Source organism: Falco peregrinus, chromosome 1, assembly GCF_023634155.1.
Source record: "Falco peregrinus isolate bFalPer1 chromosome 1, bFalPer1.pri, whole genome shotgun sequence".
NCBI lineage: Eukaryota > Metazoa > Chordata > Aves > Falconiformes > Falconidae > Falco > Falco peregrinus.
In genome coordinates, this window is record NC_073721.1 from 26,891,642 (window position 1) to 26,916,215 (window position 24,574).

General features: G+C 38.6%; 1 protein-coding gene across 2 annotated transcripts; it reads right to left on the bottom strand.

Moving 5' to 3' along the window:
- Window positions 1-1,261: 1,261 nt before the first annotated feature.
- KIF11 (kinesin family member 11) lies at window positions 1,262-20,187 on the bottom strand. 2 transcript variants are annotated; one of them, XM_027788880.2, is made up of 22 exons: window positions 20,156-20,187; window positions 15,680-15,812; window positions 15,450-15,547; window positions 15,289-15,367; window positions 14,776-14,961; window positions 14,564-14,688; window positions 12,613-12,703; window positions 12,064-12,306; window positions 11,856-11,951; window positions 11,106-11,194; window positions 10,415-10,502; window positions 9,489-9,677; window positions 8,118-8,325; window positions 7,672-7,844; window positions 7,258-7,380; window positions 6,167-6,325; window positions 5,636-5,775; window positions 4,702-4,981; window positions 3,405-3,627; window positions 3,004-3,158; window positions 2,573-2,689; window positions 1,262-1,871 (listed from the first exon to the last, which is right to left on the bottom strand). In XM_027788880.2, the coding sequence occupies exons 1-22, from the start codon at window positions 20,170-20,172 to the stop codon at window positions 1,746-1,748; spliced, it is 3,138 nt and encodes a 1,045-aa protein (XP_027644681.1). In that variant the 5' UTR covers window positions 20,173-20,187; the 3' UTR covers window positions 1,262-1,745. The 2 variants fall into 2 exon arrangements, with proteins under 2 accessions (XP_027644681.1, XP_055648151.1); XM_055792176.1 differs by lacking the exon at window positions 20,156-20,187 and adding an exon at window positions 18,851-19,074.
- Window positions 20,188-24,574: the final 4,387 nt, after the last annotated feature.

Sequence of the window (24,574 nt, forward strand, 5' to 3'; positions counted from 1 at the left end):
AATTTTAGTAAATTATTTTCTTGAACAGTCTTGGAAGATTACGCTAATATCTTCTCAGTGTAAACAGACATGTGGTGCAAGAAAATGGATCCTAGGCCCTGGACAGTTCTTAAGTCCATGAAGTTTCTAGTACCAGAAATTGACAATACACCAAACACTCTGAGGGACACAGTTCTGCAGCTTCCAGTGTTTCAAGTCCCTTACAACAATAGACAGTTCTGTTATATAAGCTAGGTACCAAGATACCATAACAACCCCCTAAAAAAGTAAATAATTTTCCCTATTTGTGTTTATTGTTTTGAAAGGGAATTGATGCTTTCCCTCCTCCTATCAGGCTGTTTAAAAAAAAAAAAAAAAAAAAAGCATATTAGCTTTGCCCAGAGGCAAAAGAGAGCAGACAAATAACAGCTAAGATAGACCATTAATCAGTTGCGAGTGTCTGAAACACGTGCCTCATGCTAGAGTTCAGAGATTCAGTCATTGCAAGGGTGTACATCACATTACGTCTCTCTGTCTCTATCAGCAGGACCGCAGTGTGCTGTCTGAATGGTGCCCGAAGTATATCTAGTTGGCGTACCTGCTCAAAGACATACAGACCACCCACTTGAAGAAATACCAACTTAAGCCTGCAAGCTAGATAGAGAAAAATGAACAAACTCTTAAATCATGTTTTGACAACTAGCTAAGGATAGGGCTTCAAGGTAAATTACAGGTGCCTTCTGGTATCTCTCCCCACTCCCATCACAGCACTATTCATCTACTTTTTAGTACGTCATAACTTGAAGTTTTCAAGTTGTCAGGTAAGCAGCATGAAAAGTGCAGCTGGTCAATGCTACTGTCCAATTGCTGGAAATTCACTGTTATTATACAACGTAGGAGCTGCATTTTAACACAGGCAAACTTGGTTACATGTTAAGCATCTACATCTTAGAAAAAATGCTGCCAGTTTACAACACATAAGCTGTGGTTGACATCATATCCAAGCCAACACATCACAACAGCAGGGTTAAGAGGAAGATAAGAACAGTGGGGTTAAAAAACAAAAACAAAGCCACCTAAACCCCAGCAGTGATATTAGCTTTCCTATACTAAAGGGGCACCAAAATAAAGCTATTGTCTATTATTAAACAAGGGAGGGAACCATCCTTTTCTACAGCACAAGACTTAGGACATAGCCCCTAATGTTTTAGCTAAATTAAACCTAGTAATGTAAGGTGAAAGTCACATAAACTTGTTTTACTCTGAGGGAGGTGCTTATACATTTGTTTTCCATGTATCAATGATTTATTTGAAGTATCCCAGTCAAAAGGCAGCTATCCAATTCATTAAAACAGGAATAAGGCTAAAAAGCAGGTACAAAATCAGAACGCTTTTTACAGTTAATAAAAAAAAAAGGTAGCTGGTAATGCTGACAAAGCATTTTCCCACATCTCTTTCTGCCGTTTTAAATCTAGAAACAGAAAAGGATCTCTTACTTGACAACATAAAAGTATTTAACAGAGCACCAAAATCTGCAGATTTGTTGTTTTTTTTTTTTTTTTTTTTTTTTTTAAAGCCTCTTAATACTTTGCAAGTTACAGCATCTAAAAATGGGACAAAGGCAGGACAACTGGCAGAACAATCTTTTGATCCAACCTTGCAACAATATATCACTATATACAGAGACAGAGAATAACAAAGGAATTATGGCTCAGTAGACAAGCAGACATAAGTATTTCAAAACAGGGATCTGCAGTGGATATATCTCAGTTCAGTGATCTCAAAGGAAGCTTAGATTTGGCAAGAAACTGTTCCATTGTATCCTCTATTTTGTTCTTCTCCAGTGTAGCTGCAGATTTGTTCTCTTTATCCTTTTTGTGACTCCTTTTGTGCTGGGATTTAAAGAAAATGCTCAGTGTTAAGAGAATGCAAAGAAATTAAATACTACTTGCTTATGTACAATGCAGTATGTAATGTTTTGAGAAAAAAAGGTGGTAGCACTTCTGAAAAAGGTTCCTAACATTGCATTCACTGAAGAGATTTATTTCAGGCATCTAGAAGTTCAACAGCTACTTTTAAAGGATCCATGGTAAGTAAATACACCAATACATCACCTCCCCCCAAGCCAAACCCAAGCCTAATTACCAGGGGTTTGCACTGATACATCGGTAGAGCAAGAGGGTCAAAAGGAAGGAACAAAAAAACCAACCAACCAACGACAACAGTGAAGAATCAAGAATGCTAGTATTTCTGTCCGGCCTCTAGGAAGATATGCTAGACGGAAATTCAACTTTTCTATTGTGTTTATGTCTAATAAGTTACGACAATTTGTTTCATGCAGGATTATTTGCTGAGGAGTTTTCTACTGTCTGTCCCGCTTGTCAGAAACTTGTATTATTTTATCTGCTGTTAACTTATCAGAATCTGGTGCTATTTTAGCTCAAGTTTAACAAAGCATATTCTGCAGGATTTAAAGAAGTTGTGAGGCTACACCAAATGATAGTAAGTGACTTCAGACTACAGCACTATTATGGAATAATAATTTTCCTTCACTATTAAATACACAGTTGTTTGAAATATCTGGGGAAGTTACCTGAAAAAAGGGAATGCCACCATTTACGTGGCAGCATATGTCTGTATCCACTAAGGATTTGTCACTAGCAAGGCTTTCACTGGAATTCTGCAATCCTTCCTCCTCTTCCAACATGTCCTAAAACAGAAGTTTTCAGAAAAATTTGTTTAATGTCTGAAAATCCTAGGTGAATGTACTAAGCATGATCAGATCTGTAAGAGACATGGCACTTCCATTTCTGAAAAATGGAAATTAAATCCTCTAAATTATTAATGTCTTGCCTTCTTTTTCAAGATACTGTTTTTGCTCATCACACATGACTCAAAGTACCCTGTAAAACACAACAGCTGCAACAGCTCTGAGGTTCTAGTCAAATCTCCACAATGGCATGAAAAAACTTCTAAAAATGTGAGGTCTTCGTTGAAGAGCCTCATTTGCCATCATACACATACCTGATCTGCATTATCCTCCACCTTCCCTGTCTCACTGTTTAGCACAGCATCAAGCTTTGGTTGCTTTTGCCTCAATTGCTCCAGTAGAAGTTCCCGGGGTTCTGTCCTCACAAGTGTGACTGGGTAGAAGTAGTCTCTTCTCTGTGGAGTTGTCCCTTTAACAAAGATTGTACACTAATGAAAGCCACTATAAAACAATTTCAGTATTTACTTTAGTTACAGATCCTCAATTTTATGTTAACTCAATACAGAACTCATGCTTTGTGTAGTCATTATTCTTTGCATGCATCTTAAAAAAGGTGTAAGGCTGCTAGTTATGTCTCCATTAACTTCACTTACAGAAAGCAATCTGAGTTGCAGAATTCTTAAGACCATTCTGTCTCTGACCTAACTTTAAATACCTGTTGGAATATCCACTTTAAGATCTTCTTGCAGGAAACCATTAACCTGAGTCAGTCCATGCTGTGCTTCCTCATTAAGTGCCAGCTTCTGCTCCAGAAGTATCTCCTGATCAACCTTTATCTGATCAAGAAGGCCATTTAGTACCTTCTCTTCAGCAGCCCTTTGTCTACCAATATGGTGAGCAACTTCAGCTATTGCTTTATCGCAGCTTTCTTCATTTTTCTGAAAACAAAACAAAAAACCCAACTAAAACCACCAAGTTAACAGGAAAGGTAAAGTTATGGCCTCTTTTCTAAGATGTGGTGCATGATTAGTGACATGACCTGAAACGAAACAACTGAGACCTCAAATTGAGAAGTTTCAGTGCCAGTTTTACACTCTCATTTCGAGAACTATCTTCGTAAGGGAGTCAGTTTCTTAGAAAGTATGATCATTTTAGAAAGCTACTCATAAAGATGATGCCATCTGGTTCAGATCAGACTCCTCATGCTTCAATGCACAACCCTGCACAGAATTAGGATATTCAAGCGAAAGTGAAAATTCTACAAGCACTAGAAGCTTTGTGCATTTGTAGGGGAAAAGAAGGGAAACATGTATTTTTAGCCATTCCCACTGGAATGAAACTCGTTAAGTGTTCAGTAGGTATAACAGATACAGGGATGTCTTGAGACTGCAAATGCTTTTAACAGTTATGTTTTTATTTCTGAGAGTCAACAAAACGTTGGATTTTCCCATTTCATTACCTGTTAGAATAAAACAACAAGGGCAGGAAGCGAACTTTGTGATGGAAATTTAAAAAAAAAAAAAAATCAGAGAAAAGAAATTCTCAAGTAAGGGGCCAGAACTAGTAGATATCTTAAAAAAAAAAAAGCTTTCTCCCATAACGTTACTCCATCTGACCAATAAAGTCATTTGCATCCTCCAGAATATAGTCCGTATTTGATCACTGTGCAAGTCTCCCAGGGACATTACTGGTAGGGTAAATATATAGTAACTAGCTAGAGTTATATACTACTAAAAAGATGTAAAAAGCCCAAACTACAAATAGAAGTTAGTTACACGGGATTAATGAAGACACCATTTTTTGAAGTTACTTGCACTAAGTTCAAAGTCTTCCTCTTAAATTAAGCTCTGGAATTACTCTGCATCTATTTAAGCTGAGTAACACGAATCTGCTGTGACTGAAAGAAACCACAATTTTGTTCTGACTATAAGTAAGAACTCTTTCCCCCTACAAATTATACTGTAGAAGTTGGTGTCAGAATGTTGTATTAGACTACCAATGACTATAGGTACCTTCTGCAAACACTGCAATTGCTGTTTCTGGTCATTGAAGGACAATAGCTGCTGACTGGTAAGGTCAACTATCTGAGCAGCTGCAAATTCATGCCGCTTAACATTATCCTGAGACACATTTTTGAGATTGACGAGAAGTTGTTGACAGTGGTCAGTGGATTCTCCCAGCATCATCTTGTTTTCAGCATTTATGATCCTGAGCTCTTGAGAGAAATTATCCAGAGATGCAATGAATTTGCTGTGATTGGAAGTTGTACTGCTGACTAGGTCTGTAGTTTTCCTGCAACAATATATTGTAACAGTTCAGAGATTTTGAAAGGTGAATTCTAACACGTTTTACATTTAGAAATATTTAGACCAAAGCCAGTGAAGTAGTGCAATTTATCCAATCAGTTAATCATAATGTTGTTGCTCTATTTAGTAAATTTACAAGTTGCAGCACTCTGAGCATTAGGTTTATTAAATGCCCTAAAAAACCCCAACACCAAACAAAAAACCAAACACCCAGAACCGCCCCCCCCTGCCCCGGCCCCCACAAACTAAAAACTGACTTTGGCAAGACCTTAGTCTGCAACTGAATGAAGCATGCTGCAACAGATACACTATTATACTTCAAGCTAAGGCTTTATAGTATGAAGTTCTGAAGCCCAGCCACACTGAGGGCCATTCGTCAGCATATTGATCCCCAAACTATGGTCTCTTATCTGCAATACGCTCAAGAGACAAGTTTGAGGAAAAGCCTTGTAGAGCTACCTTTTATCTGGAAAAAGATGAACTATGATCTACATTCTGTGGTGGAACTCAGCTTTAACATACAGCTCTTTTCCAGAAGACTTTATAAGCATATAAATATGAAGAGCATCTAATTTTGCAATCCTCTTCATACATAGTTTTATCTTCAATCAGTATACACCAAAAGTAATCTGCTCCTTACAGGTGAACATTTTCTTGCACAGCAGTGATGGTGGTCTTCAAGGTTCCATTTTTTGCTAATACATTAGTTAAGTTCTCCTGAGTCTCCTGAGCAAACCGGTTGAGCTGGCTTTGCAGTGAGGACATCAATTCAGCTACGCTCTATTAAGAAAAGCGTCATACATTCCACTGTTATTCTGTACTTATTAATGTTCGTAAAGGGTACTTGAATGCCTTATTAAAAATGCAGCAAATAAAGCTTTGTCATTCTAATGCTGAAGGTACAACTCATGTAGAGAAGCTATAGACACTTTGCTTTTTGAGATATATGTAAATGTGTATACACCGGACATGCATAGAGCAAGGGTAATTTTTGTTACCTTCTTCACATAAGCTTCTTAAAGCAGCCCAACAAAGGCTGAGAAGAATTAGCATCAAGTTACTGTCCTAACGTTTCTTCTGAAGCAAGTACAACTGTTCACTGCTACAAAGAGATTATATCAAAGCAAGCAATCGCACTTGGTGTTAGGATTTCTTCTTACTCTAAGGATACCTTTGTATGTGCCAACCTCGTCATTTCCACTTCTTCTTTTAGATTCTCGCAATCATTCTGAAGCTGAGCAAAAACATTTGCTGTTTCTTCCCGTAATTTTTTCAGAGTGAGAGAAAGATCTCCAAAAAAGGTATCCATTTCCTTTTTATGGCCCTCCATCTTCGAAAAAAGTTTTATTTAAAAAGTTAGAGATTTGTCTCTCTGTAAGAAACAGATACTTTTGCCTTACATAATTTATATAGAAACAAACTCTAGCCCAAGGAAATTTTCAAAAGGCACTAATAAAGTACTATGCACAAAAGGTGGAAAATAACACTTACAAGTAATCTGAAATTACAGACTGGAATTTGGCACGGGCTTTTCCAAACACAAAATTTGGCATGTGAGGTAGACAAAAATAGGAAGATACAAACAAGATACTTGGTTAAGACAAAAGCAAGAAGCGAGAGCTGGTAAGCCATGGACTATTTGATTTCTAAGTCTGAAATCCAATAAAAAGCCTCTAGTCAAGGGGAGTTGATTTCACCTGAGTTGTAACTGACAGAAGGGGGAAATTTTTCAGTCAGAGCAACAGGTAACCAGGAACAAAGATTTGCTTTTGACAAAATAGAAAAAAAAAATAGAATGAAAGAAAGAGGCTGCAGTTCTACATAAACACCATGAGATAGACTAGAACTAAAAATTGAAGCAAAGGACTTAGAGACTGAAAAAAGTTTGGTATGACAGAAGGAGAAATTGGGAATAATAAGACTTATCTAAGTTGGTTACTTTAGGTTTTTAAAATACAGGAGAGACCATATTAAGGATATTAGGAAATATTTGTTACATATAGCTTTAAGCATTCACATTTTGCCATTCTTCTGTGGCATTCAGGTGAGCTGTTATGCATATAGGAAACAGCCAAATATACCACACTCAGAAGTAGAAAAGTCTGAAAGAGAGCTAAAAGGTAGAACTCATGGGACAGAATAAAGGAGAAAAAGCCAGACCAGAAGAGGAAACACTGACACTGCAGAAAAAACACCAAAGGGTTATCAGTAAATTAAATAAAGTAGAAGAGCAAAAGGTAAGAGACAAGTTGCACGCATTACCTTATCAGCCACAGCAGAGTATTTCTTCATGTTACTCTGAAACTGACAGTTTAGTCCCAAGACAAATTCTACCATTGGTGTCAAGCTACTTAATGCTCCTCTTAATCCAGATGTATGTTCCTCCTAGAAACAGTGATTAAAAAAAAAAAAGCAAAACAGGTTATGACTGTTCCTTCATCTACATTTGTAAGAAGCTATCCATACACTCTCCTATGACTGTATTTGCTATATAGTACATTACAGCTTGTGGTGGTGACGGGGGAGGGGAAGTGGGGAGGGATATAATCATGGCCAAGTACTGAAGCAGAGACAGGTTGAGTATATAGAAAAAACTATTCAATATATGCAGATCCCCTTTTGATGGAGAGCAGCTTCATATATTTAAGTAACATAAGAGTATGTAAATTTACTAACAATTAATCTCAGCAGTTCGGCTTTACAATCAAGTGACAGATTCTCATGTTGTGTTATTTTTTCAGACATGTGAGAAACTTCAGTAGATGCCAGTTCTTTAATAGAGGCAAAAGATTCTGATACAACTGAGGCAAGAATATTAGCTGCTGAAGAACTGGTACACAGGAGGTCACCTATGAAAGAAATAGAGAAGCGTTACAAATTTTTTTTAAAACTTCCACTGTAAAATAGGAACTCGTTTTATTGCTCATCACCTTATTGCCTGTAACAGCACAGGAAAGCTGTTGATCATCTCAGATACATTATTACTGGTACAACTATCATCATCGCATTGCTTAAAATAAAGCCTCTTCCACTTACTAAACCAGATGTGTTTTAGTAAATGGTCTTTGGTACTACTGTTGCAAAAATTCAGGGTGACATACTGATACAGGTATTGCACTTACCTATAAAATTTGTGTAAGATGTCAAGAACTGGTGCTGCTTCAAACTGTTTTCACTAACCGCGTCTTGTATTTTGTTGAACAAAGCATTCATTTGGCCTGCAAATGTATTTTGGACAACAGCATTGTGTTGATCAACAGCCATCTTACGGTCCAGTTTCGCATGGAGACCAGATACATCTTTTGTAGTTTCTTCAACTGTACTAAGTAACTACAATTTTTTAAAAATTATTTTAATCAGTCTTTAAACAAGAAATTGCATATATATTAAAGAAAAGCAACTGTAGTTTTGAGTTAAAGGAGAAGTTATCTTATATAAGGGTATTTCTCCCCTTACATCATCAAATCACAATTGTTCTTAATCCTGGTGTTATGTCATTTATAGTCCTAGAACATAGCAAAAAGTTACCTGCTAGAGACCATTTGTTCTGACTTTGAAATTAAAGTACTGATAAAGGACACCCTCGGTATTTAAGGAATGAAGATAGCATTTATCACAGAATATTAACTGGAAAAATTCCTGGCCACTTCAACTTTTTCTAAAAGATTTGACAATAAATATATTCTTTACTAGCACTCAAGTAAGAAGTTTCCAGTACTAGTTCTGTGACAAAATTCAGAATTCAAACATAGTGTATTCTTTGTGCTCTAGTCAGCGTAAACGATTTCTGTACCCATCTCTCTCACACAAACACTCCACAACCCACATGCACAAAACTAGGCATCCCCTCCTAAACTTACAGGAACCTGAATAGAAAGAAATATTCATGACAACTAAAGATACAAGTTTCATCACTTTACAGTTTATACAGCAGGACACTTTCCCCCATATAAAGTCTGTTTCCGTAATTATGACCAATTTATGAACACATCAAAAACATACCTTAAAATATAGAGGTAACAGGGCAACAGTTGCCATTATTCACTCAGTGAGTGTAAACTGCTGCACATCTCTGCAAAGCTTTTTGCTATTTTTCCACCCCACTTATATAATATATAACTTAATCTTTTGTAGGGCCAGCCATCATTTTCTAGTAAAGAAAACTACTTATTTTGCAAAACAACTCATGACAATAGATAGTGCAAAGCACTGGAACTCTCAGGACAAGCTGGCCTGAAGGAAAGGTAGCTCCAGACCAATAAGCACATTTAGCAGTCAACTGTCAGTCAATATTACCACAAAGTCCTGCAACCGTAAGTAGTTTTTCATCATAATATAACTTATAAAAGCACATTAATTTTAGTGGTCCATCTTAAATTCAGGTTTTGTCACACTCGCATCATGCTTTATCAGCAACGATGTCCTGGAACAGCCTATGAAACTCCTAAACATGGAAAGCTACTGTTACAGTTAGGTGCAAGAACTGTGACAACCTTGCTGGCTGTGCCACGGAGTTTTTGTTCAGTTTTCTCCAAGACTGAAACCACATATTCTTCTTCAGCCAGATGAACCTTGGTTTCTTGCAGATCTTTTTGTGTTTCTTCCAGTTCTTTCTCCTTGATTTGCAGATCTTTTTTACACTGTTCAAGTTCATTTTTATTAACTGCAAAAAGTTCAGTGATCTTAAAGGGAAGACAAACATTAATAGGGCAGCATTACTTCTTATAAGTTCAACATTCCCACTTCACATCTCTCAAATTATGCCACAATACCAGAAGACAAACTGTTATCTAGCAATGTAGTTTCAGGTATTAGGCTCAGAGGTCTTAGAACTAGACTATAGATTTGTGTAGTCTTTATATTCACTGAAAATACAACTAACACCACTTTCACTGTCATAATTCCTTGCTTCCCCACTCAAACCACAAGACCAAACAATTGCTATAGCACAAGAAAAATCCCACTAAACAAACCTAAGCAGATAAAATGAAGAGTCAGTAAAGCTGATTACAGAGTAGTTACATATTCCAGCAGATTAATATCTGCATTTCTTTTAAAGAGGAAGCTCCCATTTTCTGTATAGTTTGTTAATGGGAGTTCATCACCTTCTCCTCTCTCCCCTCATTCTCTGCTCCTAAACAGAAATCTGTCAACTGAGATAATACTACTTTACAAGCAGATTTTTGCAGAAAACCCAGCAAAGCAAATTAAAGTGGTAGACATTAAAACAGTTTTAAAAAGTAAGTATTGCATCCTGCAACTTTATATGTGATATTTCAACTTCCTCATTTCAAGGATTAGGAAGCTTCCACTCCTGATTAATTGGGTAACTTAAAGAACCAAAAATCTTCAGTGTTCTTTGCTCAAACTTTTTTTTTTTTTTGGAAGATTTAAGCCACAGTTGAGAAATGTCACTTACTCTTTTCACTTCTTCCTCCATGATGCTGATTTTGTCTATATACTCTGCAATTTGTTCTTCCTGAACTGTCAGTTTTCCATTAAGGGCTCTCAAGCAAGGATTAAAAAAAATGAATTAGTCAAGTAAGAGCTGATTTCAAGATTAGCTGGTTTTTTATGCTATGTATTTAGTAATTTTGAAAAATAAGCATTGCTAACTTCTGTATGAAATGCATGTAGTTTTCACTTAATGCAGAAAGGATATGAGACAATTTTACATTGTAAACTTTCTGTGTCAACTAGCCCTCTTACAAAGTGAGGTAAACTGTATCAAGTTTGCTCTCCTACATGTGCTTCCACTGAAAGAAAGGCTGCATGGTGTAAATTTGCCTCCCAGCTATGCTTATACTAAGATCCACAAATAAATAAAATCCTCAGTACAAACCTACTCTTGAGGTTTCTATTTGTGTAATAATTAATTTCTAAAGAACAAGTCAACCAGTTAGTTAAATTCTCCTGGCCATTTTCAATTTTCTGGTGTGAAAACAGATCTGAAAACATTTCTGCAGAAGTATAGGTACCAGTATCTGAGATTTGCTGCTAGTCTCCTTGGTGAGGAGAGCTGGAAGGCGGAGGGTGATGGTGTTATTTCCTGCTAAATTACTCCATCTCCCTTTAACGCAACACATGTTATAGAAATTTTGAAGACATACTCATAATTTTCAAGGGAAATATAGACTCCATTTTTTTCTCGTGCAGCAGCAAGGTCTCGCTTCAGGCGCTCAATCTCTTCAGTATATTCCTGCATAAAGAAACAATCGCATGTAAACCTGGAAACTTCTACTTTGCTTTCAAGATTTAGCTTAACAGATACTTCATAAAGGTAGGGCTCTATGGAAGTTTTGCATAGGCACAGAAGCAAAGCGCTTCATTTCTGTTCCAAACAAGTTCAGTGTATCACCATTTAGAAATCATACCATTGGATATATGTAGAGCATTGAAACCTCCCATTTGAATTGTATTTGGTAACCACTTACAAGGGGAATCACAGCTTCTTTAGTAGCAGTCAGCTACTTTATGGTGGCTCTTCATACTTACTGACAAGTTCACTTTAATTCAGGCACTTTCTAGGGAACAAACCTGCTGACACAGCAAGTCCAGAAAAAATAACCAGTGTAATTTAGTGGCTCTCCATGAAATTGTAAACGGGTAATCCATACACAGTCATAGCAAGCAGTAATAGCCCTCTCTACCCACCTTTAGTCTTAACAACAGTTTCAGTATTTGCAAAATGACTAATGCTGAACCAGTAGAGTACATGAAAGCATCAGTTCAGTGATTAAAATCACCTCGGAACAGCCCTGCTACTAGTTATAGCTTCTCCACAACTTTCTAATTTCTGTATACACAAACTATGTTAACAGAATCAAACTTAACTCGTAACAGAAATTAAAATAGCTTACCTTAATAAGAGCTTTTTTTGTTAGCTTCTGATTAACTTCAGGCTTATTCATTATGTTCTTTGCTCTGTGGGCATATTCCAGTGTACTCAGTGTTTCCTGTGATAAATAGTTGTAATACTAGGTCAAGATGAGGAGTTAACTCATATTTTCGTATCAGTAGCAAAATATAGTATCTATTTTAGGAATAGACTTTCAGACTTAAATTTACCTCAAGATTTATAGATGCAGGAGAAACTGTGGCAATTATTGATGTTTTTGTTCGTCCTCCAAGAGAGTCTTGAAGGATTCTTGTGAGTTTAGATTCCCTGTATGGAATATGTGGGGCTCTTTCTACTAGAGCAGTAATAACTCTTCCTAGTGTCAGGAGAGACTGGTTGATATTTCCAGCTTCACGAGCTCTTTTATCAACTGCCCCAGATCGACCAATGTTTTCACTTCCTGCAAGATCAACCTGAAAGACAAGAGGAAGGACATGCTTCTGTCTCAAATCACCCTGAAGAATGCTTGCCCCATAGCGTTCCAGAACGCAACACACATGAACTAGCTTATGAGCTGTTCAGGAGACACTGGCATGACAAATAGGACTGATACTTTTCACAGTGACAAATACAGTTCACACCACTTTATGAAAACCAGTAATTTTTTTCCCTTATTGGGGAAAAAACCCCCCACCTTAGATTCTCAAAAGAATGATGTCAGATTATTCTAGTTCATTACTTTAAGAATGTAATCAATAATGTTTAGTTCAAATACTTACCAAGTTCAGCTTCCCAATTTTAACAAGTTCTTCTCCATCTACTGTTGTTTCTTTCATATGGATGGTAATCGAAAACACAGAGTGGGAACGGCTAGAAAAGAATTCATTTTCAGACAGATATCCCATTAAACTCAAATGATCTGCTTGCTACATGACACTGCTGCAAGTTCAGTATCCATGCTCTTTTTAGGGAATATATTTGGCTCATTAATTGGGACTTACATATTTTCAATACACAAAGTTACTCTACCAAGTATATTTTTGTGAATATGGTACTTACAAGCAGTGATGCAGCAACTGGATGTTTACCTCCTTCGAGCCTGGTAAATTTTATCTTATTTCCAGCAAAACCAAGAGAAACATTCTGGTTCTGTTTACAGTTGTGTGTTCTCAACTCACAGACATGGCAAGAAAACTGTCTTGTAGATTTTTTGTTTTGTTTGTTTTTAGCCAACACACTAAGAACAGTTTTACAGATTGTGAGATTAAGAAATATAGTTTTCTTTGTTCAGGCTAAGAAAATCAGCAAGTAGCAAAATCCAATATTAAAAATGTAAAAGTTCAATTCAGTTTTCATTCAAAACAGTAGTACAGTTTAAGATTTTAGCTTGAGCTTCTTCCTTTTAATAAGCTTTTACAACAGGAAGCTGACATATATAGAAAACCAGAGATGTCAAATTATACCAGTTTGACCATGTGTAAAACAACAGTTTGGGTAGAATGAATTCTCTAAATTCCCTGCAATTCGAGATGAAATTTGTTCTGTGTTCTAATCTGTGGTAGCCAAATAGCCATTCCCTTGCATTGGTAGACAGATGTGCTCAGTATTATCTTTAATTTAAAATATGACTGGGCAGGGTGTTCCTTGCTTATTGTACCACTGGATCATTACTTGTTCACGGTGACATAGACAGCACACCTGCAGTTCAATAATGAGAAATCAGTAATAAACAACAAGGTTTGTGACCACGGTGTGTCTGTTAGATTCTGCATACCAGCTGCAGTCATATGAAGTAGCCTGCATTGCCACACAAAAAACTCGCTCAACCTTATCTCCACTTTCCATAATCTAGCTTGCAAGTTTTCAGAATCTGGGCTTTGAAAAGAGGGCCTTGTGTTGACCTGTAAATACAGATCTTAGCAGTATTTTGAAATTTCAACACATCATTTTCCACTGCTGGTGAGGAAAAGATACTTAAAAACTTGGTGTAGAAGAGTCTCATTTAAAAAACAGGATTGACAAAAATACCCAACCACCCGTAAAAGCTAAAGCAAAGATAACCCGCCTCTCCAATACAGGTATAGCAGCTAAGCTTCTTCCCACTTGAAAGAACTACAGCTTTCTTTTTGAAGATGTACAGTATGTACTGCAGAGAATATTTATTCCGTGCTCGTACATAAAATGTATTTCAGTCGTGTATCTGTCACAATTCCGTCTTTTGTGTCCACAGGCACAGAAAGCTTTGAAAAAGTTAACTTCTTCACTTAAAAGTTATAAATAAATTTCAATATTCTAGATGCCAGATTTAGAACATTCTGCTACTTATATCTCAGCTAGAGTTAGGTGGAATGCCAGACCTACTGTTCCAACTACTGTTCCGCTGCATCTTAACAGGATATATTCATAACGAAGCATGTCAACTCCAAACAAGAGAGGAAGCTTATAGGCTTATGTAAAAAATCACGCAGAGAGAAACAGCGTGCCCATTTTTAAGATGACAAACATTCAGATTTTATAATGCCCCTTCATACACCTATTAGAACCTCCTCATGGTATCTGATATAAAAGAAGTTCTATCTATGGCTTTTTAACCCAAATTTGGCAATCTGAACTGTGATAGACAATCTCAAGATCATGCCAGGTTTGTACTAGCTTCAATGTCTTTTACTTATTCTGTAAGATTCTGTTTAATAAAACAGGAACAGTTTCTGAAACGGGGAAAATCTGTACCTGGAATATGCATTCATGTAAGTAGCTGCAGTTGTTCTTTTTGCTGCACCCCTTTCCAGGATTTTGTAGACTTCGTTCTTGTTGTGTACAGTTATTTCTTCCAAGCCTTTAATAATTACACCCCTCTGTCGGAAAATAATGCATTCTTATTATACATCTCTCAAAAATCCTGAAAACCTTTAAGATAACAAGTTTTGGAAGACAGCACTAACCTTGTTTCGAGGGTCATCAAACATCTGCAGTCTTTCTCCAATATCAGGACTAGGATTCAGGAGATCAAAAAGCTCCTCATTATAGATTTCCAAAAGAGAGACTTTGACTGAAAATTCGGTACCATTTTCTGTGAGCTTTTCAAATATTTGATGCAATGTACGGGGTATTATACCTGCTAGTGGATCCTATAAATTAAAGTGAAGTATTTAATACACAAATGTACTGAAAGATGTGCAGATGTGGGCTGGCATTTCAGCTAAATAGTCTGATATAAGCAAGAATACTTCGCACAAAGATCATATTCCTTATTAAGGATTGCCAAGACTTCCGTTAAAGATCAAAAGTTTTGATTTTCATATAAATGAATGAGACCATCTGTTAATTTACAAACATTTAAGGAAAGACAGCTTCAGGATTTGAAAGGCATCAACTTTAGGTTTTCTTTAGCATTCTGCAAATTCTAACTTCAAACTACAGCACAGACAACAGAAATTTCAGGAGTGAAAATATACCTCTTCCCAAGTATATTCCTCATTGGGTGACCGCTCCCCTTCCATTGTGAAGGTCTTACCAGTACCTGTTTGGCCGTAACTGTGAGAACAAAAAATTAAAACATAAATAAGAAGCTAAGTTTTAAATGAAGTTTCCTAATAATAATTATTGGCTTACTTACGCAAACACTGTACAGTTGTAGCCCATAATCACTTCATCCAAAATGGGACACACAACACTCCGATATACATCGATCTGCTTTGCCTGAGCTCCAAAAACCTGTTGAGGCAAAACCAACACATTCTGTTTATACACACAGTAATGTATAGCATCACACAGTACAGTAATCAGACCATACTAGAGAAATATACTAGCTTGTTTCTAGAAGTCCCCAACTTGACAAGCAGTTACCATATCAAATGTGTAAGTCTTTCTTGATGTCTTATCTGTTACTCCTCCAGTGCGGACACTAACTTCCTTTCTTGCTTGATCACAGTCTACAACAGCATAGGAGCCTGTTTTACGTTCCAAGACATTAAAAGGCCTAAAAAGACAGGAGTTAAGAATATCAGATTGATATCATTGCTAAGAAGAAAATAAACTGACACAGCAATAACTCCACTCAAGTTTAAAGACCCAGAATAGTGTAACTGGGTGAAAGGAATACAAAGGTTTTAACTTAATTTGTTTAATAGTTGTTTAAGGAAAAACTGCTGCAATTTGGCAGTTCCCAGACCTTTTTTCTCCTTCCACCCACTGTGGAACAACTCAAATATCTATAGCTTTTAGTTTGTTTACGTATGTATTTTTTAACAAATCCATAAACACTTTTAGGATCATTTAGACGAGTGCATAGCTAACTTGCATTAGAAAATTTTCAGTTGCAGGGCAGTAGAAGATTAAACATACCAAACAGTTGCATAAATAAGAGCTTTCAAAAAAGGAAACACTTATACATGAAAGTTAAGGCAATAGTGAATGAAACTAACTTTAAAAATTTCCTTTTTTATTTTTCATTTACAGAAGCAATGCCTGCCTCACACTTATGACAAAAGACTCTAAGGCACCAGAAATACTAACAGACCCTACTAATAGGAGCACAGTAGACTGCAATACCAGTACTTTTATAATGCTGATGCATTTGATTAGAATTTGTGAATTATGAGTAGAATTTAATAAGACAGATAAAACATCAGTTTTTTTGGGTAAAAAAGTCCACGTACCTTTTTACTCCGAGTTTTAAGTAAAGTTTAATAGACATGTAATAAAAGGTTAGAAACTTGGTGGTGAGCATTTTGTTTCATCACTAAGTTAATTTAAACCTGGTGCACACCGTTTTCCTTGAAGGGGCCTTTGTGACAATTTCTCAAAAAAAATAATCATGGAGAAGACCATGGGCTGAAAACTAAAAGTATGAAAAGCTACTTTATTACTCATTTAGTAGTGCTACTGCACTGAATGTCTATGCTACCTGTATAGTAGACCTGAAGCGTCAACTTGAAAACACAACTTTCTACAAGCTTAGTAATCTTTAAAATATTTTGACAGTAGAGACATTTCAGATGCTGTCTCTTTAAATTAGAATGTAAAAATATTAACAAAAACTATACCACAAGCGCATGGCATGTTGAGTGCCCCGACTCTTGTGGCTAACATTTCTTCCTCAACTTAGCACTGAGGCTGAAGTCTTAGATTCTAAACAGACCACTAGGTGCAAGTGCACCACTTTGGTGCAAGACTGACTGGTGACAACAGACGATCAGTAAAATTTTATTCACAGAGGCAAGTCACAGCTTCAGTTTTGTGACTTAAAATAGTAGGAGGCTGAACGATGAATATATTCTCCTCTGTAATTATGTAACAGTGAACCCGTCAAATGCAGGAGCCTTACGGTACAATAGCCCACCCATAACCACGATTAAAGGGAACAATTCGGCTAGGCTGCAGCACACATGCAGATCATTGCCGTGTGCCACGAGACAAGCAGCAAACTGGTATGCCATGGTGACATGTGATTACAGGTTCATTCCCTTAGGTATGAAGCATATTAACAATGCCAATGCATGCATTTTGAGTTTGCAAATTCATGTTTTATCAAAGCATAGTAAATGTGTTGCTTAAGATTTTTGGTATGCTCAGACACATCAGGTTTTGGAAGCAAATCTGGAAACAAATTAATACGATTACATCTACCTACCTACCTGTAAGATAAGGACAACCTGACTGATGCAGAAGAAGGAGAGGTGGAAAGCACATTTACAAGTTCAAACACACCAAAACTCTATTGAAAAAGAACAACTGTACAAGAGGCAAGAGCAAGGGTCAGCCATAAAGTTTTTAGGAGTTATAGACTAAATCTTGACATAGGACTTAGTTTATGAGTTGCAACAAAAGCAAAACGCTACACCACAGACAGTCTTGACGCTACTGTCATATTGTATATATATATACACTGATAGGTAGTGAAACTATTCCAGAACAATTGAGACTCATCAGATGCAAAGGAAAATAATTGCTCTTAACAGTGTTTCAGACTCAATTGCTTCAATTGTTCTTCTTTTGCAAAAGCATTTATTTAAATCAACACTTTCACCAATCCCACATTTGTTTCAGCAGCTTTTTAATCGTGTTGTAAAAATCAGAGAAAATAGCTTTTAACTTCTATTTTCATTGTGCATCTGTATAAGTAAAACTTCCAAGGGTGAGGATATAATGATTGCAGATCATTACTAACAATAATATGTAAGCCAACATTTGCAGTTCCAGCGCAAAAACACACCCAACTTCCAAAGATATTTTGAACATTATTCTTAACCTATTAGCAGCACTATGGTTTCAACAAGCAACACTTTAAGAACGGTTAAGATCCAGTATCAGTGAGCAGGTCTTTAAAGTCACTTCAAAATTACAAAGATAACCTAATTATATGGTACATTAGATTTGTCATCTCATACTAAAAAAGAAATTCATCTCATCGACCAACCCCAGAGCTTTTCACCTGAATTCGGGGAGTCTGCATCACTGTAGTTATATGAAAGATATAAAGAAGTGGGTGTAGCAAAATTGTTATTAGCCGTTTAAATCGTAGCAGCTTCCCACAGAAGCTTGTAGAAGATAAAAATTCAGTTTGGCTTCTTTTGTGTCTTGAATATCAGTCACACTAACTGCCATCGAGCCCTTCTTAACCTTCCTACATGGCTTCATACCGAAGCGTGCACTAAATCACGTTAAGAAGTTGCACCTTTTTAAGCTGAAAGAGATCATTCGTAGCAGCGCCGATTTTGCGGAAACGCCGAGCCCCGCCGCTGGCCGCCCCCAGCACAGCGGGCCCTGCCGCGGACACCGCTCGCAGCAGCGCGGCGGCCGCCCGCTCGCCACAGCCGCGGGGCGCCCCGCCAGCCCCCTGCCGCACCACGGCGGCCGCGGCCCGCCGGGCACACCGGGCTCTCCGAAGAACAGCGCAGCAAACGCTTCACACTAAGTCCCAGAGCGGTTTACGAGAACGGACCTCACCGGATCCCCGCAGGCCGCTGCTGCGGGCCAGCCGCTAACGCTCGCCCGTGGCGGGGTGGGGGCACCTACCTGCACCGCACCACCACCTGGATGTTCTTGCCCTTCTCCTCCTTCTTAGCGCCGCCGCCCTGGGAGGTAAGGGCGGCCATGGCGGTCCTCGCCGCGAAAGCTGCCGGCTGGATCGGGAAGAGGGGCGAAGCGCTGGCCGCGACGCGCCGACGGCTCGGACAGCCCGCCCGCCTCAGACACTGCCACGCTCCGGCCGGCGGCGCGCGCTCCGCCACCGCGTTTGAACCACGCACCTCCCCCCCGCGCGGCCAATCAGCGTGGGCCCGCGGGGCACCACGGGGCTGGTTTTCAAATTCTCGTGGCGACGCGCGGGCCTGGCCGTCCCGCCGTCAGCGCGTTGCATGCTGGGGGCTGTAGTGCGCGGTCCGCCTCTGCCGCGTGACCGAGTGAGGGGGCGGCGGGCGGTGGCGGGCTTCCCAGCCGCCCGGGGCAGGGTAGCGCCCGCCGGCAGCCGCGGCGCGGGTCTCACGGCACAGCAGGCAGCACGACAAAGCGAATTAGGCCGGGCGGGTCGCGGGTATGACAGAGGAAGGCGGATCCCGCGGCCCAGGACGAGGGGGCGCGTTCGCGTTACGGCGCCCGCCCCGCTCTCCTCAGGCCCGGCGCTCCGAGCGCGCGCAGCTCGCACTGCTGTGACGTTGTACCTGCTGCCGAGCGCCACCCTGTCGCGCGGCGGTTCTGCTGCCGCCGCTGTCGCGGCACGTCCCAGGGCGGGGGGCACCCAGGTATCTCACCTGCCTCCGGGATACACACCATCCGCGGGGTGCACTCCCGCACAGGCCAAGCCGCCTGGCCCAGCCGCTCCGCCATCCCCACCGGGCTCTCCACTTCGTTCGTTTTCTTTACGTGTCGCATTCAAAACGAGAGAAGCGCCCCTAGCCAGTGCCCGCTGCAGTGCAAGCATCGCTTTGCCCGTATCGCATCCCTAATTTACCTGATTTACCTAACTCCCAGCAGGGCACCCTGCTGTCCCCCCGGCTGGTCTCCCACTGCAGCTTGCCACCTTGCAGCGGAACTGCCGGGCCAGGCCATTTCTCTCGCCCAGCGCAGCTGTGCGCTGTGCTGGCCCTGCCTGCAGAGCTCTGCTCAGGTCCCTCTGTGCCTTCTGCTGCAGCACAATTCATCAACATCGCTCTGAATTCTAAACCTAACTTTCAACATGTTTACACGCTGCTATTGCCTGCTCAATTAGTGGGAAAATCCAATGTCAGAACAAAAATAAATACTTTAAGGCTCAGGACAAAGCACTGCGGGCGCACTACATCCATCCTTTTATTTTGAAACTAGATCATGTGAACCACTCACCCAGTGCAAATTTGCATCCTCTCACTAGCAGTTTAATTTATGTCACCGTAGCTTCCCTGCGAGAGCTTCCTTTGAGACAGTATTAAAAGCTTTGCTAGGTGGAGATCTATGACAGGATAACAGCTCTTGTGGGTAGAGGGGAAGAAGCAGATGCTTGAGAAGATTTACCTGGTCTGGCATGCTTTGTTGTCAACAAATCTGTGCTGGCTCCTACAGACTGTCATACTGTCATCTACCTGCTACGGCCTACAGTGTTTTGCTGTTGTTCTAGGGCCTTCCCAACTGCTGAAATTCAGGTTACCCATCTATAATTTTGCAGGTTCTCCCCTGCCATTTTTTCTAAGTTGAAACTACTTTGCAACTTAGACTTCCCCTCCATGAGTTCTTAATAACAAATGAATCCTAACCCGTAAGGCTTGTGGTATTTTTTCCAACAGTGATGTGAAGCGGCATCACATTATGCTCCTCTACAATTTATTTCAAAAATTAGAACAATGTCAGAGCCAATCCAACCAATCTTATACTAGGCATGAAGAACAGGATCTGAGAAATACACCTTTTGTCCTCAAACCTAGAAATAAGGCAGTGATTCTGTAGAAGAAGCTTAAAACAGTTAAAATTTATGTGCATAGACAACTGAGGAATCTGTATTTTTTACAGTCTTATTTTTTACCTTTCCAATCAAAATTAGTTTGGTGGGTTGGTATTACTAAGACATGCTATTTTTTCCCCTCTAATGAAACACTAAAAATCACAGTAATCTATTTTGTTTCAGGTAAGTGAAGATTTAACCAAGTGAGAAAACTGATACAAGACAAAAGCCATATCCATTGCAAACATATTGAGACCACCCTGATTCTGACTTGCTTTCTGTATTCTATATATGCTAAAAGCAAAAATAATTCATGCAGACAACTGTGTAGGAGCTACTGCTAGACTGAGAAGTCAAATGCAGGTATACTGAATATATTGAATCTTCACCTTTTGTTTGATACTCCTTCGTGTGGATCATACAAAAGAAGGCAGCACTGGAACACAAGTAGTCTTTTCTTCCCATTTCTGCCTGTTTGTTCTTTGCTAGTATGAAAATGTAACTTGCATTAGTCAGAATTTTGCTCAAAATATAAACATGTCTCTCACAAACACAGAAGAGGAGATCATTCAAACCTTCATTTAAACAACAGGAATCTATTTAATTATTGGGACCTGATTCTGGCCGATAGGTTTGCCATATATATCTTTGCCATAGCTGTGGTCAGTGGAAAACATGTCTTTCTGGTAATGAAGTTAGCTCAAAAAATACATACAGTTTAATAGCCACAGCTCTTGTTTTACAAGGTCAATTTATAGCATAGGTTGTACATTTTCTTAGACTAGATTAGAGCCTAAAGATACTAATATACTGTAAACACAAACTGAGTTAACAGGGAGCTAGCATTTCACAAGGAATAAAAATAAATATGAGAAAAAAGAAACAAGAATACTTAGGCTAGTCCCAGCAGTGGTTGGGAGAATGACCTTTAAGAAGGTATGTGCATCATCTGTGACAGATAAGGTGGTTTGGTTTTTTTTTCTTCAGACAAAAACATAACAGAAAAATAAATTACATAATAATACACACAACTGCTAATGTAACAACTTCAGTAGAGATTACTAATCCTCACTCTCATTGATCAAAAAGGGTAATTTTTCACTAAAGCTTGCCAACGAACTCATTGTATTATAGTGATATTCACAGACAATGCATGTCTCAAAAAAACCAACAGTGTTTTCCTAGGATTTATATCAGATGACCTGGATAACTATCAGAATGGAGGCCTGAAATATAGTAAGATTGTTGACACTAAACATGATTAGCTAAGAATTAAGAAAGGTTATAATAATGGAGAGATATAATTAATACTAATTATAAGTTTAGGTGAGACTTCTTCAAGGCTTAGTAACACTTGTTTTGATTAGCAACATGGTACACATTGTATGAGCTGTATTGAACACGTGGAGAGTTTAACACTGTTTATGTGACATAGGAAAAAATTACTGATTAATTGCATATTCACATTAAAGGGGACATGACCTGCACATCAGATAACATGAAGCAATTTCTAGCCTTTGAACAGCTAGTCCAGTTGGCCTGTACTGTTCTAAGCTCTGTGTTGTCCACATACAGAAAGTTAAACAATAAGGATTTACACACATTGTACTGGTATATTCTCAGCTGAGCACAGGGTTCTTTTTCAGTCAAAGTAACAGGATAATTATTTCACTGTTAAAAATGAAAAATATAATGCAACAAAATAAAACTACCTTATTGTTAAAAATTAAGGACTCAATGCATATATAACATGACTAAAACCAGAATTGGTTTCAACTAACCAGGGAAAATAAGGAGAATAAAGGATCTCTTTTTTTTTTTTCTGCACGTGTACCAGAACGCTGTCCAACACAGACACAGATGGTAGCACTTTTACATATTTTTATAGTTATAGTCACCATCATAATAAATTAACGCCACACGTAGGGTGGTATATGCATTTATGTAATTAGCTCAGAGGAAAGCTAGTAATTTTCCATATGCTTACCTATTTTCAGTTAAGGCATGCAGCTGGATGACATCATTTACATAAACAGGAAAGAAACAATGAATGGGAAAATTGGAAACATTGGAAACTTGACAAGGCCCACTGAAGTCAAAAGGAAATATCTCCTTGGTTTCTCATTACCTTTTGACTTTAATACTTCAAAATTTCATTCATTCAGTATTTTTACATGGAGAGCAGTCAACACACAATCTTTTTTCATACATACCTTGTTATGAAATCACCATTATTTATTTTGGAGTAGAAATGACAACCATAAGCTATGCTTCTTTCAGCCTGAGTCCAGTTTGCTACAAAACCCTTTTATATACAGTTACAATTTGATTTTAAACCAGAATTTTAGCTAGGTGGAAAAGTATGCTTCCACTAGAAGCACATCAAGACCATACTTAGAAGAGTTTTACACTTGATGCCTCTTAGTTTCAAGAGGAATATAAAATACTGGTTTTATTCAACATTATTTGTAACTTGCCTTTGTAACTTGTACTTTGAAGATAATTTGCCCTGCACTGCAGAGTTACGTCATATATCCTGAAGAGGGATCTCCATACTGCTAGGAATTTTTGATTAATTTCCACACTTACTCTAAATTATACTTGTTAATTTTTTAAAAATCTTTTTGATATTTTGGACAACACCTGCTTTTCCACTATGGTAGATGAAGGAGGCAGGACTGAAAGCACCAATCGTCTCTGAGCAATTAAAGTTCCACAGGGAAGAAATCTTAGCTGCCGGACTACACTGAGAAAGGAATTTTATTGGAAGTCCTCTTTACTTTTGCTGATGGTGTCATATTTAAAATATCTTTAAAACATGAAAAAAATATCCAAAATATTGAATGAGTGTAATTTTGGCTAGTATAAACTGAAATAGAGAGGGGTTAGATTATAAGAACACAATCTGCTCTGAATAAACATCAGTGCCATTGAATAGTGCTAAATAAGCTTACAGTGGATAAAACAGGTGTAAAGTACAGTAGGTGTGACCTCTGCTGCAATAGTTGTTAGATGCATGAGGAATGATCTTTCATCACCACAGCTACAGAATCAGAAGCACTTGCTTTAGACACAATCATGAGCAGACCACCACTGTTTGCTTTCTCAGGATTGCCCTTGTATATATCCTAGACAAGATCTATATGGAAAGGCAGGATTTATCAGAGCAGCTAAATATACATCAGGCCAGCATTAGCTAAATATATACATTCAGCTACATTAGGCTAGCAAACTCTCAGGACCTGAAAAAAGAATAAACTTCCTGAAACACTGTATACTTTTATAGCTTCCACCCCTACATGGTAACAGATGCAACAGCCTACAGTTTGTGTTAATAAAGGCAGAAGCATTTCTGCTACACATCCAATTCAAGAGAGTAATTCACCACCTCTTAATCCCTCAATTGCTTCAGAAAGCGAGGAGACAGATCATGAAGAGGTACTTATCTGTGCTTTCTGCCAGACACAACAGTATTGCCCCTCTGACACACCAGCTAAATGGCAACAGGGCAGAAGTAAAATCTCACAGTTTATCCTGTCCTTTTTCTGGCTGGCCTGGTCTTCACTTTTATACACACTAGGAAATGGAGAAAAAACAGATTGCCTCAAACTAGAATCCCACGAGGACAAAGATACCCTTCATTTTCACAGGAGTTAACATATTGTGTTAAAATTAGGCTCCCACACAGTTCTAAATGCAACCGGTTAATCTAGGTGAAAGCTACCAACTGCCTTGCTCCAACCAGGATTAGTTAACTTGAGAGACAGTTCTGTTGTCTAAACTGAGGCCAGAAGTGTGGGTGTAGTTGTTTTCGACTGGGTAGCTTA

Coding starts and splice junctions, on each gene's coding strand:
- KIF11 (XM_055792176.1), bottom strand. CDS start 18,930: ATGGCCGCCCTTACCTCCCAGGGCGGCGGCGCTAAGAAGGAGGAGAAG. Junction 15,548..15,679: donor AGACTTACACATTTGATATG/GTAACTGCTTGT, acceptor TTGCCTCAACAG/GTTTTTGGAGCTCAGGCAAA. Junction 3,159..3,404: donor TAAAGTGGATATTCCAACAG/GTATTTAAAGTT, acceptor TCTTTGTTAAAG/GGACAACTCCACAGAGAAGA.